The 14,605-nt window shown below is 34.9% G+C and overlaps 1 protein-coding gene across 5 annotated transcripts; it reads left to right on the forward strand.

Moving 5' to 3' along the window:
* Positions 1-36: 36 nt before the first annotated feature.
* Positions 37-13,937, forward strand: CBX3 (chromobox 3). 5 transcript variants are annotated; one of them, XM_032235553.1, is made up of 6 exons: positions 37-142; positions 1,638-1,688; positions 8,198-8,340; positions 9,511-9,676; positions 10,245-10,339; positions 13,308-13,937. In XM_032235553.1, exons 2-6 carry the CDS (start codon positions 1,665-1,667, stop codon positions 13,333-13,335), a joined length of 456 nt encoding a protein of 151 aa, XP_032091444.1. In that variant the 5' UTR covers positions 37-142; positions 1,638-1,664; the 3' UTR covers positions 13,336-13,937. The 5 variants fall into 5 exon arrangements, with proteins under 5 accessions (XP_032091444.1, XP_032091441.1, XP_032091445.1 ...); XM_032235550.1 differs by lacking the exon at positions 13,308-13,937 and adding an exon at positions 11,560-13,172; XM_032235551.1 differs by lacking the exon at positions 13,308-13,937 and adding an exon at positions 11,560-13,172 and having other exon boundaries at positions 72-228.
* Positions 13,938-14,605: the final 668 nt, after the last annotated feature.

The raw sequence follows: 14,605 nt of genomic DNA on the forward strand, positions 1-14,605 counted from the left end.
CTAGCAGGCGCTGCGGGCGGGGCTGCCTCTGCCGCTCTCCCGCCCCCTTTTCCCCGCCCCCTCATATGTCGCTGCTGCTGGTTCAGAGCGCGCCAGGAGCCAGGAGACTACAGGGGGATCGGAGTCGTTGGCCACCATTGAAGTCCGTATCTTTCTCCCTCCTTTTCCTTCTCCGCTCCTTCAGGTCTTTCCTAATTCGGTGATAAATTTCAACGTAGGAGAGAACCGGTGGGGGATCTCTGTGTTTGTGTGTGTGTGTGTGTGTGCGTCTCGTGCCGAGCTTACATTTTATGTAACTCCCGAGAAAGGACCAGGCGTGGCCTCGTTTTGCTCTCCTCCATTTTCTCTCTCGCGGCTCCCTCTCCCGGGCGGATTGAAAAGCTTGAAAAAGAGGCGCGGGGTTTCCCAGTGCGGCCTTCCGACTTCTTGTGGCGGGCCTTCCGCCTGCTTGGCTCTTTCCTACAAGCCGGGACGGGAGCGATCGAGCTCCGAGATTGGCAAACCGCGTGTATTATTATTATTACTATTATTGTTATTATTTTACCGCTGAAATAAAAAAAACACCTCTGAAACCCAGTAAGGCGTCATGACTAGTGAGCGCAGACCTTTTCCCTCCCCCGCTTTCCTGCGTGTCAGCAAGGTCCAGGCCGCGGGCAAAGCAGGATTTGGAGGCGTGAACTTGATTTTAAAAAAAAAAGGACTAACCGCCGAGGCTTTTAGCAATTCAAATGGATGCGGTTTGTGCTTGGCGGACGAGGGGCGACGCATGAGCTTATCGAAGTGGGGGTAATGCCAGGGAGTCGCCCTGAAGGAGGTGGTTTGTTGTTTGCCACCTTTCCTGGCCCAACATTCTGCGCTCTTGGCTTATTATGGGATTCTCATCCGGGATCATTTCCTTCCCACCGGCCTTCGCTTGCGTGCCTCGTGCTTAAGGGCGCCCTGTACAGTTTTCCTTTACGGCAGGCGTCCATTTATTCAAAAATGGGAAAATACGGTGCAGAATCTCTGACCTAAACCGGCTGTGAAAAAGCCTCTGGGAGATGCCAGGCTTTGTGTCTTGGTTTTTGTTTTGTTTTTTTTTTCTTTGCTGAATCTCATGACTTATGTTCTTTATAGGTTTGGAAAGAAATCATTCCGAATTTTAAATTTTAGAGGAGTTCGAGGACAATCGATTTGCAGACGTCCAATGGCTTATATATTAGGTTAAATTTGTATTATGATTACCATATTTATGATGCACAGTTGTATCTGTACCTTAGGCAACTATAGTTCTGAAATCCTTTTCAATGATTATTTACTATTCATACATTGAAATAAATTCAGTGTTCTACAATATTGCATCTTACTCTTCAAAATATATTTTATCATAGCACATTGTCTTAAGGTTTTGAAAATAAGGTTTTCCTATAAAATTGTGCTCAGTATTAGATTACCATGTATGATATAAAAGATCCTGAAAAGCCAAGGTAGGTCTTAGGAAACTCCAAATAATGCCTAGGATGTTGGAAACACAATTTCAGCCTTTGTTAATGATGTGTGTATCTATGTAAGTAAACTGAATAGAAAAAGAACCATATTTGTATTGAGATGCCTTCCTTTATATAATGCAACATTCCTTTTGTCATGCATTTTTCTAGTAAAAGTTCAGCAAGTCTTCAATAAAAATGGCCACCAATAAATCTACATTGGTAAGTTCTTGACTGTCTAAAATATGTAAGGATTTTACCATCATATTTCTTCAGATTTATTGTTGGCATCTCTGCAAAAGATACATCCACATCTCTCCTCCACAGCATAACTAAAAATATGGCATCTTAAAAATGTGAATATTCTGGCTCCAACAATATGCTATGTTGGTTCATTTTGCATGTTTGTTGGGGAATAGTTTCAATAATGTGGTTATATACGGTATTCTTCGGAGTATAAGATGCATCAAGGTTTTGAAGAGGCAAATTTTAAAAAAGTTTTGTGTTCTGCAGACTTCCTGAAAATGGCCCCATCCCCCCCAAAAAGGGCATGAATAGCCCCTAGGAGGCTAGCACAAAAGGAGCCCACTTTTTATTTAAAAAGGCATTAGGAAGCTTATAGAGTGCTCCTGGGGGGGGGGGAAATTGAACAAATAAAGGCCCAATTTTTCCTCATTTCTGCATTCCCCAGCCCCCAGGAACTCTCTGAAAGTCTCCTACAAGCTACGCACATCCATTTTGGTGAAGGGGCAGGGTTTCAGGAAGCAAAAAAATGCTGTATTCAGTGTATAATTCGCACTCAGATTTTCTTTTTTGAGAGAAAAAGGTGCTGCTTATATTCTGAAAAATACGGTAGTAATTTGTTTCTCTTATATTGAAAAGTGACAACTGTGTAAATCTCTTCAAGTTCTGATGATGATTTAGCAGAATGTCCATGCATTTTTCTTTGCAAGAGGACAGAAGTGGTTTGCCCCTGCTGCTCCCCTGGGTATTTTTTTTACCTCCCAGTTTAGCCAACAGCTTAAAAGGCTTCCCATTCAAGTATTAATGCCTGATTCTGTTTCATTTCTAAGTCTAAATAAGGTCAGCTAAGCATTGCTACTTGCAGAGTTGTGTAAGTTACTATACAGATTATAAAACTAAAGGAACAGATGCAAAACTAACCAAGTTAATGTAAAATATTAGTTTAAAAATTGTATTTCAGATATTTTTGAGGAGATACTGTGGGATAGAAGGGAAGGGATTGGGTCCTTTGGTCATTCCATGTCAAGTGGTGTGGGGATCCCACTCGACCATGGATTTCAATGAAATTTTCTGTGAACATGTACACGTCCCCAATGAACATTGGTAAAGTGTTACATGTGCCAATGCAATACTTGTGGAGATATAGTCATTGGTTTGACCCCATACCGTAGCCTTCTACAGTATGACTCTGAGGTTCCAGCAACTCTCTGACAATATTTTGTTGAGTGAAACAAAACTTGGCCAACTGGTACAACTTTTTGTGCTCTACTAAGCAAAATAAAAACACTCTCATGCGCGATCTCCATCTAGATAATTTGGAGCAAAGTTGGCCAAAAATATTGTGGCTCGAAGAAAGGTTAAAGTTTGGTTTTTTTATATCTCTGAAACAAAAGTATGAGAAACGTGAAACTTTGTGTGTAATAAGTTAGCCACACAAGTTTTTCTAATATAAAATTTCATTCTCTTGCAGCTTTCCAATAGTTAACAAATTGAGTGCAAAGTTGATGGTTTTTGTAAAAGTGCCAAAAAGGGTATTTCCAGCACACTTTACCAAAAAAAAAAAAAGGCCTGAAAACTTTTGTTAAAACATTTTAATTAGAAAGAGCATGTTTCAACCCTAAAAAAGTAAGGTGGGTTTTTTATTGCTGACATATAAAACCCTAAAAATAAGGACAATGTTGAGGACATTGCTATGGCAACATCACATGCCTTCTATTATTTTTTCACCTTGTTTGTTTTATATAGACATCATTACTACTATTCTATTGGGTTGGTCCATGGTGACATTGTCACTATCAGTTCAGGCATTTCAACCAACAACCCAATCACCATAGGGGGCACACCCAATAGCCATGCACTGCCCGCAGTGGGTGGCTTTCTTGGTTCAAGATCCCAAGCCTGTAGCTTGGTTTCTTCCTCGACATTCCAAAACCTTGTGTGGGTATCTGTTTGGTTCCCAAGCCGATCATTGGGCAGTTTATCTTAGGTTCCCAAGCCCAAGGTGGGTATGTTATATGGTTTGCAAGCTGAAGTCCGTACTGTTCGTATGAACAGCTAAATTCCAATGATCATTTAATTTATGCGCCATGTTCTTTAGCATTGCTTCTGATAGTTCTCCATATATGATGTCTAAGACAAACGAAACAAAAAAATAATAGAATGCATGTGACGTTGCTATAGCAACATCCTCGACTTTGTCTCTATTTTTAGGGCTTTATACGTCAATGATGAAAAACCAATCCTACTTTTTTAGGGGGTTGAAACATGCTTCTTCTAATGAGAATGATTTAGCAAAGTTTCCAGAAGATTTTTTTTTTTTTTTGTGGGCTGAAAATATCCTATTTTGGACGTTTTTACACCAAAAAAATCAACTTTACATTCAATTTTTAAACTATTGGAAAGTAGTAGAATGAAATTTTATATTAAAAAAAACTTGTGTTGCTAAGTTATTACGCAAAAAGTTTCACATTTCTCATGTTTCCTTCCAGAGATATAAAAAGCCAAACTTTAACCTTTTTTCGAGCCACAATATTTTCGGCCAACTTTGCTCCAAATTATCTAGATGGAGATCACTCACGAGAGTGTTTTTATTATTTTGTCTCATAGAGAACAAAAAGTTGTATAAGATGGCCACGTTTTATTTCTCTCAACAAAATGTTGCCAGAGATATGATCTCTCAAAGTTGCTGGAACCTCAGAGTCATACTGTAGAAGGCTGCAGTATGGGTCAAACAAATGATTATTTCTCTGCAAGTATTGCATTGGTACATGTAACACTTTACCAATATTTATTGGGAACATGTGTGCATGTTCACACAAAATTGCATTGAAATCCATGATGGTCCAGTGGGGCACTTTTCTGAAATCAGAAAATGACCCCCATTGCAGTTTCAAAATTATATTATCTGGCACAGTTCCTGGGACTGACAATCTCTTATTTCCTTTTGTAAGAATTAGATCATGGGAAGATTATATATTGGAACAGTGAGCATCACTGATGATGAGAATCAATGGGCAAGGTCTATTAGCTGATAAAGGAGAATATTTGTGGCTCAGGGTTGAAATGAGGGGTCTTTTGTGCCCTTTGAACTTGGTTGTTTTCTTGCAGATATTTCATTACCTAAATTAGGTAACATCATTGCTAGTGAAGGAGTGGGTTTGCTTTCAATCTAAATTTACGTGGCTTGCTCTTGTCCATGTGGGAGTCTTAGAGGTTGTTTAGTTGGGCTTATTTGGCAGTTCCTTGGTTGGGGTATTGCTTATTTGACTGTTAATCTTGCAGTTAATTAATGTTCCTGATTAACTGATTACTGGTGGGGAGGTATTTTCATTTGTTCCCTTTTCGACTTGCTGATTGTCTCATTTGCATAGAAATTCCCTAGCATTTTTAAACTTGGCTTTGTTTCGGATGGTCAAAGTTAAAATTGTGGCTTTGATAACCTACCTATATCAAAAAGTGTATGACACCCCACCCAATACAGCACAATGAACACAAGCGTACAAGGAGTAAAAGTGCCATACATCATAAATATCTCAGAAACCACCAACAGACTACTACAACTCCATGGAATCTGCGTACCACTCAAGCCCTTCAAAACATCCTAACTAAACCAAAAGATCCAGCAGCCTCAAGAAAAAACAAGAGTCACTTACAACATAGAGTGTAGAGACTGCAACAGCCACTACATAGGACAAACAGACAGAAAATTAGCATACATGAACACCAACCAGCACTCAGAAGCAAAACCCCTTAATTTTACAATATATGGACAGACTTAACCATAGGTTCAACAGGAAAAATGACCATTCCAGACCAAGCCAAGTCTAAAAACACTAGGGAATTTCTAGAAGACTGGCATTCTATAAGTAGATAAACAGTATCTATACTATGCAAAAGAGACAATCAACAAGCCAAAAAGAGAACAAAAAGACCAAAACATCTTCCCACCAGCAATCAGCACCCAGATGGGCATGGATTAACTCCCAAGATTAACAACAGGCCATTAATCAAGTAAATACCCTAATCAAGGAACTGCCAAACAAGCCAATAGTAAAGAGGCCAACCAAAGAGCCTCTAAGGCAAGCCTGTCTATGTCCACTAGCCCAGTGGTCAGCTACTGGAAAAAAATATTCACATTTTTTATATTGCACTAAATACTATTTATCTTTTTTAAAAATTCATATTGGTGGTCTACAGGATTTAAGATTATGAATTTAGTGGTCCCTGAGGTTCGAAAGGTTGGTGAACCCTGCCCTAGCCTGCCTACTGTCCACTAAACTGAGAGCAAACTATACTCCTTGCTATCACTGAGGTTATCTAGTCTGGTTAATGAAACTTCTGCAAGAAAACAGCACAGCTCGAAGAGCAGCAAGGATCCAGTTATTAGTTGATTTTTAGAATTTGTTCCAGTATGAAGTTCCTTTGATTTGAAGAGCTTTGTTCTTAGAAGAATGTGAATAGGACTGCAGTTGGCTTGGACAACGCTCCATTAAAAACAATGAAACTTAATTTTTCATGGATTGGTATGGTTTATTGAGTGGGAGAGCTTACACTAAAAAGATGAAGAAAGGTCCATTGTAGTCATTCCTTGACCAGCAAGTCTAATCATTTCAGAATCCATATCACTAAAATACAGTACATCTTTATTAGTGTCTTTAGTATAATATTGCTATTTGTAGAGAGAAATTGTTTCAGATGTAGAAGAAGGAAATAGAATATAATTTATTTTTTAAGGTGCACTTTTCATCTACTTTCTTAAAAAGACATGTGCTTTGGCTAATAATTTTGAAACACTTGAACTAGTTGTACCTGTAAAAATGCTGTTAAATTAGAGAAAAATATATTGATTCTGACGCCAGTAAATATTTTCCACAAATGCTGTGATGTACACCTCATTTTTATATCGAGCTTAGAAAATGGGGTAATTTTATTAATAATCCCGTGTATATTTAGTACATCAGCTAAGTGAAAATAGGATTGTACTTTTGTATGCAGAATAAAAACCTTCTATTTTTTGGTGCATTATCTATAGTACAGAAAAGACAACACTAATGTTGCTTCTAAATCATTGCCAAGGGTGCAAATACTGAATGTCTGCTTGACATACTATTTTAACTTGATAAATTTGATTGTATATAGAATTAAGCATAACATTATACATAAAAATGAATTCTAAAATATGGCTGGAAAGCACTTGTTTTGAAGTGGAAATGTATATATAGAGGGATTGGAAAATATAGTAAAATGCCATGTGTGTATTTATGTTTTACCTTCTGAAATTTTTTGTTGTATATTCCCAAGATTTTAAATAATGTGGATGAAGAATATATTCCAATTTTCTCAAAATTGTCATCCCATCAAAGCAATAATCATCTTTCTTCATTCACACTGTTTTTAGAAATGTTGATCACTCATTTATACATAGTTTTGTTAGTATTGGTGAGTGGAGTATTTAACATTAGCCTTTATTAAAGTTGCTCAGAATCAAAGAAACTATCATATTGATTTCAAAACATTTTGATATTCATTTTCAAAGATGTCATAAGGACACAGTTCTAAAGAAAAAGTTTTGGCCCTGTATTAATGAAACTTGAAATTGGGAGACCTTAGCATTGTTTCTCTTAATCTGGTTTTTCTCATATATTTGGGAGGCTCAGTATATTTGGGAGACCTCTACTGTCACTGTATTACCTATTTTGAACTATCCATTATGGCTTGCATCCAAAATTATGACCAGGCTCTGCATTTGTTTCTAAAAGAACTGCAACTACTTCTACAGTAATAAACTGATTTTAAGACAATGTATAGAGAAATTGCAGACAATAACATCTTGCTGAATTGTGTTTATTAAACTTGGAATGCTTTGAGGATGATGTGGATGTATTAACTTGCTATCTAATAATAATTGGCTGCTAAGTGCTTTTCTATAGAATTTAATGTAAAGCCATTTTCAATCTTTTAAACTTCTTGAGCTTGATTAAATAAGTTCATTAGTGCTAACATTGCTGATACAAAAGTTCTTATGTCAGTCAGAAGTTTCAATAAAGTTCTGTTAACTCTTGAATGTATATCTTCAATTCTAATGAAAGTTGAAATGATGCATGTATGTAATTATAAGATAAATGTTTCATACCCAGCAACTGAAAGCTTCAAAACTGCTTTTAATGGCTGATGATTGCTATTAACGTTGCAATCTATAGATTGCTTCTCTTCTCTTTCTAGTATTAACCCCAAATTTGTTTTGTTTGCCTTTTGTTTACAAGATTTTTTTTAAACAACCGATAAAAATGAAATATCTTAACAGCAATTCTGAATAAAATATTTAGGCTGCTCAAATAAGAAATTGACAAGAAATGCACAGATCTCAAAAGCTCTTGTTTAAAATAAATCTAGGTCTTGCTGAAAAGAGTATGAAAGTTTCTGCTCGGTTAAAATAAAGGTGCAGCATGGGTATTAAATGTATGTGTGCAAATGATTTTGTTTTATAGCATAAAATGGGAAAGAAACAGAATGGCAAAGGTAAAAAAGTTGAAGAAGCAGAACCTGAAGAATTTGTTGTGGAAAAAGTCCTGGACCGACGTGTAGTTAATGGGAAGGTGGAGTACTTCTTAAAATGGAAGGGATTTACTGAGTAAGGAACTTCATACATTTTTTTTCTAAAATATTTTCAATATCAGTGTTAAATTGAAGAATTCTGCAAAGATGGTGTGAAAATATTGCTACCACCAATTCCAGTATATGAAAAGTCAAGTTTATATATCGCTACTCTGAACTTATGGATGTATGGAAAATAGGCAGGGTATTTCAATGTAAAACTGCCTTCCCTGCTTAATATCAGTAGAGTGTGGTAAATGCTGCATTTTCCACTGGATTGTGCTTTAGTTGTATAACCTATGAATAATCTGTCTGCTGGAAGTCTTCAGTGTATATGCAGTCCTAAACATGCTTACTAAGAAGTCGGCATCATTTTGTTCAAAGGATTTATTCTCTAGTGTGTACTGTTGAAGATTTAATATTTCTTCCAGGAATACTCTTCAATTGTAGGGAAGAAAGCAGAGAACTTATAGTTCATGCTATCAAAGTATAATGCTCATTTATAGCACATAAAATTACTCAAATCAGCAGCAAAGTATTTAAAAGTTGACAGTGAGAATTGATTAACTTTTTCCTTCTGTTAATTGTAAATGCTTTATAATATTGGGTTACATTATACTGTAGCATTTCAGGAAAAGAAAACAAGTGGTAAATACTTTAGAATTCATTTTTCTGCTTACTAATTTTTTTAAATTCTCTCGTATTGTTATTTTGAGTGTATTCTACAGGCCACTTGTCATATTACATGACGTTGCATTGTTCAGTGTGTAGAAGAACAACATTTCGGTAACCAGATGGCCTCAATTTATATTTTTGAATGAATTGAAGAAATACTATGTTATATATTTTTTTCCTGGATTTCTAGGTTAAAAAAATCACATTTTTTTCAGAAAATGATGTGTGTGTGTTTGCCATTGTCAAGTTTTAGCAGTAATAGTTGACTGCAAAATCACTGCCTTGGAACTGCATGTGACATTCTATAATATAGTTAATACATTTTGACTGAAATAATTACCCAGTATAGTTTCAACTTGGTTTAGCTACTTTAGGAGCCAATCTATAGAAATGGGTTTTGAAAACAAATAGAATTGTTCTAGGAATTAAGCAGATAATCTGGATTTTCATGTATAACTATAACTTGTGGACCTTCAGATTTAGTTCTGATAACAGATTTTTACTTTTTGTTCCTACCAAATTGTTTTTTTAGTGCTGATAACACATGGGAGCCTGAAGAAAATTTGGATTGTCCAGAGTTAATAGAAGCTTTTCTGAATTCTCAGAAAGCTGGTAAAGAAAAAACAGAAGGTACCAAAAGAAAATCCCTTTCAGATAGTGAATCTGAGGACAGCAAATCAAAGAAAAAGAGGGATTCTGTAAGTTAATGAAAACATTAAACAGACATTCAGATCTGAATAGAGAAAAGGCAAGGGAGGACCATATATACCAGGAATAGTTATGTCTTAGCTCCTTATTAAAGGCTCAATTTTCATGGGGCATTCCTAACATATGTCACAGGCATAATGCACTACTTTACAAATTTAATCCTCTTTTATGTACACATATGCTGGATCCCTCTGTGTGCTCCCAGTTTCTTCTTCAGCAATCCTGTTTCTGAATATATGTTATTACAATTAACTTATCGTCATTTCATTCCTGAGAAATTTCTTGGGAAAGGATTTGAAGCTAGGATACCTCAGTCCTAGAATGAAGAATGGTAATATTGAACTTCTCTGAAAGATGATAATAAGAAAAAGCTGGTCAACAGGATTCTTAAAACTTAGGGCAGGATTTGCAAATCATCTTTGAGAAATGTATGTGGTCCACAGGCTAGCTCCCTTTTATACTGTTCTGAATGCATTGATAGATTTTTTGCTGATTTTTTTTCCATAAATCAAAAGATAATAGAAGGATTTATAATTCTCTAAATATTTACTCCAACAGGTTGATAAACCCAGGGGATTTGCACGAGGTCTTGATCCTGAACGGATAATTGGAGCCACAGATAGCAGTGGAGAACTTATGTTCCTTATGAAATGGTGAGCAGCAGACTAGAATGTTTGGTTTACAATGTGCCTTCGGTTAAATTTAAGAAATATTTTTTCTGTTACTACAAATAGCCAATAACATTTAAGGGATATTGTTAGGTTGGCTTTTTTTTTTTTAGTATTGATAAATCACACCATACTATTTTAGAAATCAGAAAATGTATTATAACTTTAATACAGGTAAACAATCTGACTTGTAATATTACTATATCTGTCCATAATTATTAAAAATATTTTGTTCTTGTGTAAGGCATACAAGAACCCGGGATAACACAACAATAGCCTAATTTCTTTCTACTTGATTTTGGGAGCACATTACACTGACTAGTGATTAATTCTCATTAGATCTTTAACAGTTGGTAACTATTAATAAATTACCATTTCAATCCTATTGATTTAGAATTTAGTCAAAGTTAGCTATCAGCCTCCTTATCAGAGACTAACAGATTTTGAATGATTAGAGTAGGAGTTCTTAAAACTTTTGTAATTCTCTGACTTACCTAAATAATATAAGAGCTGAGATTCCATCAAAGGAGAGGAGATGCTTTGAAATACATAAAAATTGAAATCATTGAGGCAGCAATACCTTTTTAGACTTGCATTGATACAAAAAAAATAACTCTGTTTAATTATTTAAAGACATATTTCATAGGAGCTGTTGTACATTTCATAGCATCTCTTTTGAAGCATAAAACTCTTATACATTCAAATCTACTTGCCTGAAATTTGAAATAGAAATGCACAAGGTTAAGCTATGTGCAGTACTCTCAAAGATGTTAGTAGTTGTGATTAAGATTAGCACTCCAGAGAACCAAGTGGAGATTTTAATTTCATGGCAATTGAGCCATGATTAGGTGGAGTTCTAACTAAAGAAATGAAATAATATCACTCTGACTTGTAATACATGGTATATATGTAATTTATACATATGCTTAGTTAAAATCAAGTATTAATAAGATCACCAAAGCTTAGGGATAATAACGCATTATTAATGTCATAAATGCTGCTAATAATGTGAAAGCTAAAAAGGAAGGATTATTGTATATCACCCAGTCACTTTTTGTGAGATGGGAAGTTTACAAATTTGTTAAATAAATAAATTGTAAAGACTAATAGTAGGACACAAACATGGTTATGTGAGTCAAGGATGTCTTCAATTGACATTAGAAATAGTTTTTAATATATTAATTGGACATTCTTTCTTAAAACAGGAAAGACTCAGATGAAGCTGACCTGGTATTAGCTAAGGAAGCTAATGTGAAATGTCCTCAGATTGTAATTGCTTTTTATGAAGAACGATTAACTTGGCATTCTTGCCCAGAGGATGAAGCACAATAATTGTTTGGATTTTCTCCTTTTCCTCCCCCTTTTTCTTAATTATATGTATGATATTTTACTTAATACATGTGGAAAACTTATAATTCCAATTGAGATAAGTTTGGTTATTTTAAAAGTAATATGTTTTGCATAAGGAAGAAAGCAAAAGTGCTATTCACTTTCTTTATTACAAGAAAACATTTGATACTGCTTTCTGCATATTAAATCAAATGTTTTATAAAATTTGGTAGTTAGTAGTGATCCTTAATGGCAACTTATTCAGATTTACAAGTGTTTTGTAGTTCTCTATACAACAAATGTGCATGCATTTTTTTCCACCATATAGTCTGTAAAACCATTATATTTAGTATTTGTGGCAAATTGGTTCAGAGGGGACCAAGTGAAAATTTCGGTTTAATTTGAAAGTGCATATTGTATTTTATTTTATTGTATATACTGCTGAACAGTTACCAATAAAATAGTTTCATATTCTTGTGCTTTCTTTACCAAATTGTAGGAAGGTTAAGAGGTTTTGAAAGCTATTTTGATATGGAAAATATCCACTAAAGGATAGAGGCAGTTTTGCTTTTTTGCAAAAAAACCAAAAAAATCCTGTTTTAAATAGGTAGTTAAAATGAAATTTATAGTTTTCTCCCGTAGATGTTTATAAGCTGCTTCCTTATAATTATATAATTCCTTATATAATTTTTAAGACTAGTATGCAGACTTGGTTATAAGTACTCAGAATATATGGTTGAGTAATCAGATTCTGACTTAATCCCTTAAACTGTATATCTGATACTTTACAAGTTAATAATTTATTGATGTCTTAGGCTTGACTTCTTTAGGAACTATTATTCTTAATCCCAATATACTTCCAAATAAAATTATTTTAATTGATTGCCTGATAGATTTATGTAGATAGCAAAATTGAGGCATGGAACTGCAGAAAAGAGGAATCTGTTGGAATATACAGCATATATATATATATATCACATGGTCAATTGTTAAATTACAATTTGATCATCCAAATAGGGTTACTATATATGTGATTAATTTTTAAGTACAAGTGCATGCAACTAGCATTATTCATTTGGCTTTGATTATGTTTGGGTGAGCAATAAGGAATCTTGTCGTGTAAAACGTAATTGTCAGATTATTTGGTTTTTAATATAGTTCAGTAATTCCATGTACCATACTGGATTAATAGAATGGATTATTGAAGTTCACCATAACAAGTTTTTATTTAAAAAATCAACATAATAATTACAATTCATCTCATTTCTGAGAATTACTGTAAAAATAAATGATGCCACATTGAAAAAAACACCAGAACTCTAAACGTAAAATCAGTTCACTGCCTTTTAATAAACCAATTTCCTGGTACCTGTTGAGGTTCCCTTCAAATATTTTTGTGTTTTTCTGATTTCTTCCATTTTGTTTAGTATTTGTGTTTCTGCTTATGTTTTTGTCAAAAGTTTTATTAAAGGGTTTATTTATATAGTAACCTCCCTAACTCTCCTATATCCATATTCAACCTATCAAAACAGTATTGTAAAAACATATTAAAAATACAAGTCAAAATAGTTTTAAAAAATGGTAATAGAATACTTATCCACTCTGGACGAATTAAAATCAACAGGTCTAGATGGATTACATCTTGGTTCTGATGTTCTGAAGGAGCTGGCAGACGTGATCTCAGAACCACTGAACACAATCTTTCAAAGATCCTGGAGCACCCAAGAAATATCAGAGGACTAGAGAGGAGAGCTGACGGTCCCATCTTCAAAAAAGAAAAAAAAAAGATCGAAAATATAGACAAATCAGCCTGACATCAAAGCCTGGGAAGATCCTGGAAAAGCTAAGCAATGAATCTGTGAACATCTTAAAGGCAAGCAAAGTTCTAATCAGAAACCAACATGGGTTTGTCAAAAACATCATGCCAGACAAATCTTGTTACAGTTTTTGACAAAGTGACTTAATAAGTGGACCAGCAAACTGCTATGGGCATAATTTACTTGGACTTTACTAAAGCATTTGTTAAAGCAGACTACAACCTACTACTTGGTAAGATAGAAAAATGCGAGTTAGACGGCATCACCAACAGATGAATTCATATTAGCTAGCCAACCATACTCAACATGTAGTCCTTAATGAAACTACATCTACATGAAGTATGCAGTGTGGTACCTCTAGGTTCTCTCTCAGGCCTACTATTATTCAACAGCTTCATAAATTATTTAGATGAGTTAGAAGGGAAATTCATCAAATTTGTAAATGACACCCAACTTGTAGGAATAACCAACAATCCAGAAGATAAAGGAATAGCTACCAAATTAGAAAATAGGCTCAAGATCAAAAAAGATCTTGACAGACTTGAACACTGGGTCCTATCCCAAATATGAAATTCCATAGTGAAAAAATTAAGGTTTTACACGTCAGAAACAAAAAGTAAATGCCCAGGTATAGTAGCCGACTAAATAACAGTAACTCAGATATCTAGAATCTTTGTATCTAAGTGGAGCACCACTTAAATATGAGCCAGCAGTGTGCTGCAGCCAGCAAAATAGCCAATACAGTCTTAGGCTGCATTAATAAGGGAAAGACTCCAATCACATGAAGTGCTAGTATTGCTTCATAATTCTTAGGTAAGATCACAGTTGCATCCAGTATTGTATCCAGTTGCCATGATACAAAATAAATAAATAAAGACTACAGAAAAGAGCAACAAATTAGGCTAAAATCAACAGTTGCATGAATTGAGCTGCTCTAATGAAAAGAAGGACTAGGAATGACATAATAGTCTTCCAATATTTAAGGGGCTGCCACAAAGAAGATAGGATCAACCAATTCTCCAAAGCAACTGAAGGAAGGGCAAGAAGCAAAGAATGGAAACTAAGGAGAGATCCAACCTAGAAATATGGAAAAAAATTCTGACCT

The sequence above is a fragment of the Thamnophis elegans genome, chromosome Z (assembly GCF_009769535.1).
Source record: "Thamnophis elegans isolate rThaEle1 chromosome Z, rThaEle1.pri, whole genome shotgun sequence".
NCBI classification, from domain to species: Eukaryota; Metazoa; Chordata; class Lepidosauria; order Squamata; family Colubridae; genus Thamnophis; species Thamnophis elegans.

What these genes read in the sequence shown, in the direction of transcription:
- CBX3 (XM_032235550.1), top strand. Translation starts at nt 1,665, where the DNA reads ATGGCCACCAATAAATCTACATTG. An exon ending in CCACCAATAAATCTACATTG is followed by an intron (nt 1,689 to 8,197) that starts GTAAGTTCTTGA and finishes TTTGTTTTATAG; the next exon opens with CATAAAATGGGAAAGAAACA. An exon ending in CTTATGTTCCTTATGAAATG is followed by an intron (nt 10,340 to 11,559) that starts GTGAGCAGCAGA and finishes TTCTTAAAACAG; the next exon opens with GAAAGACTCAGATGAAGCTG.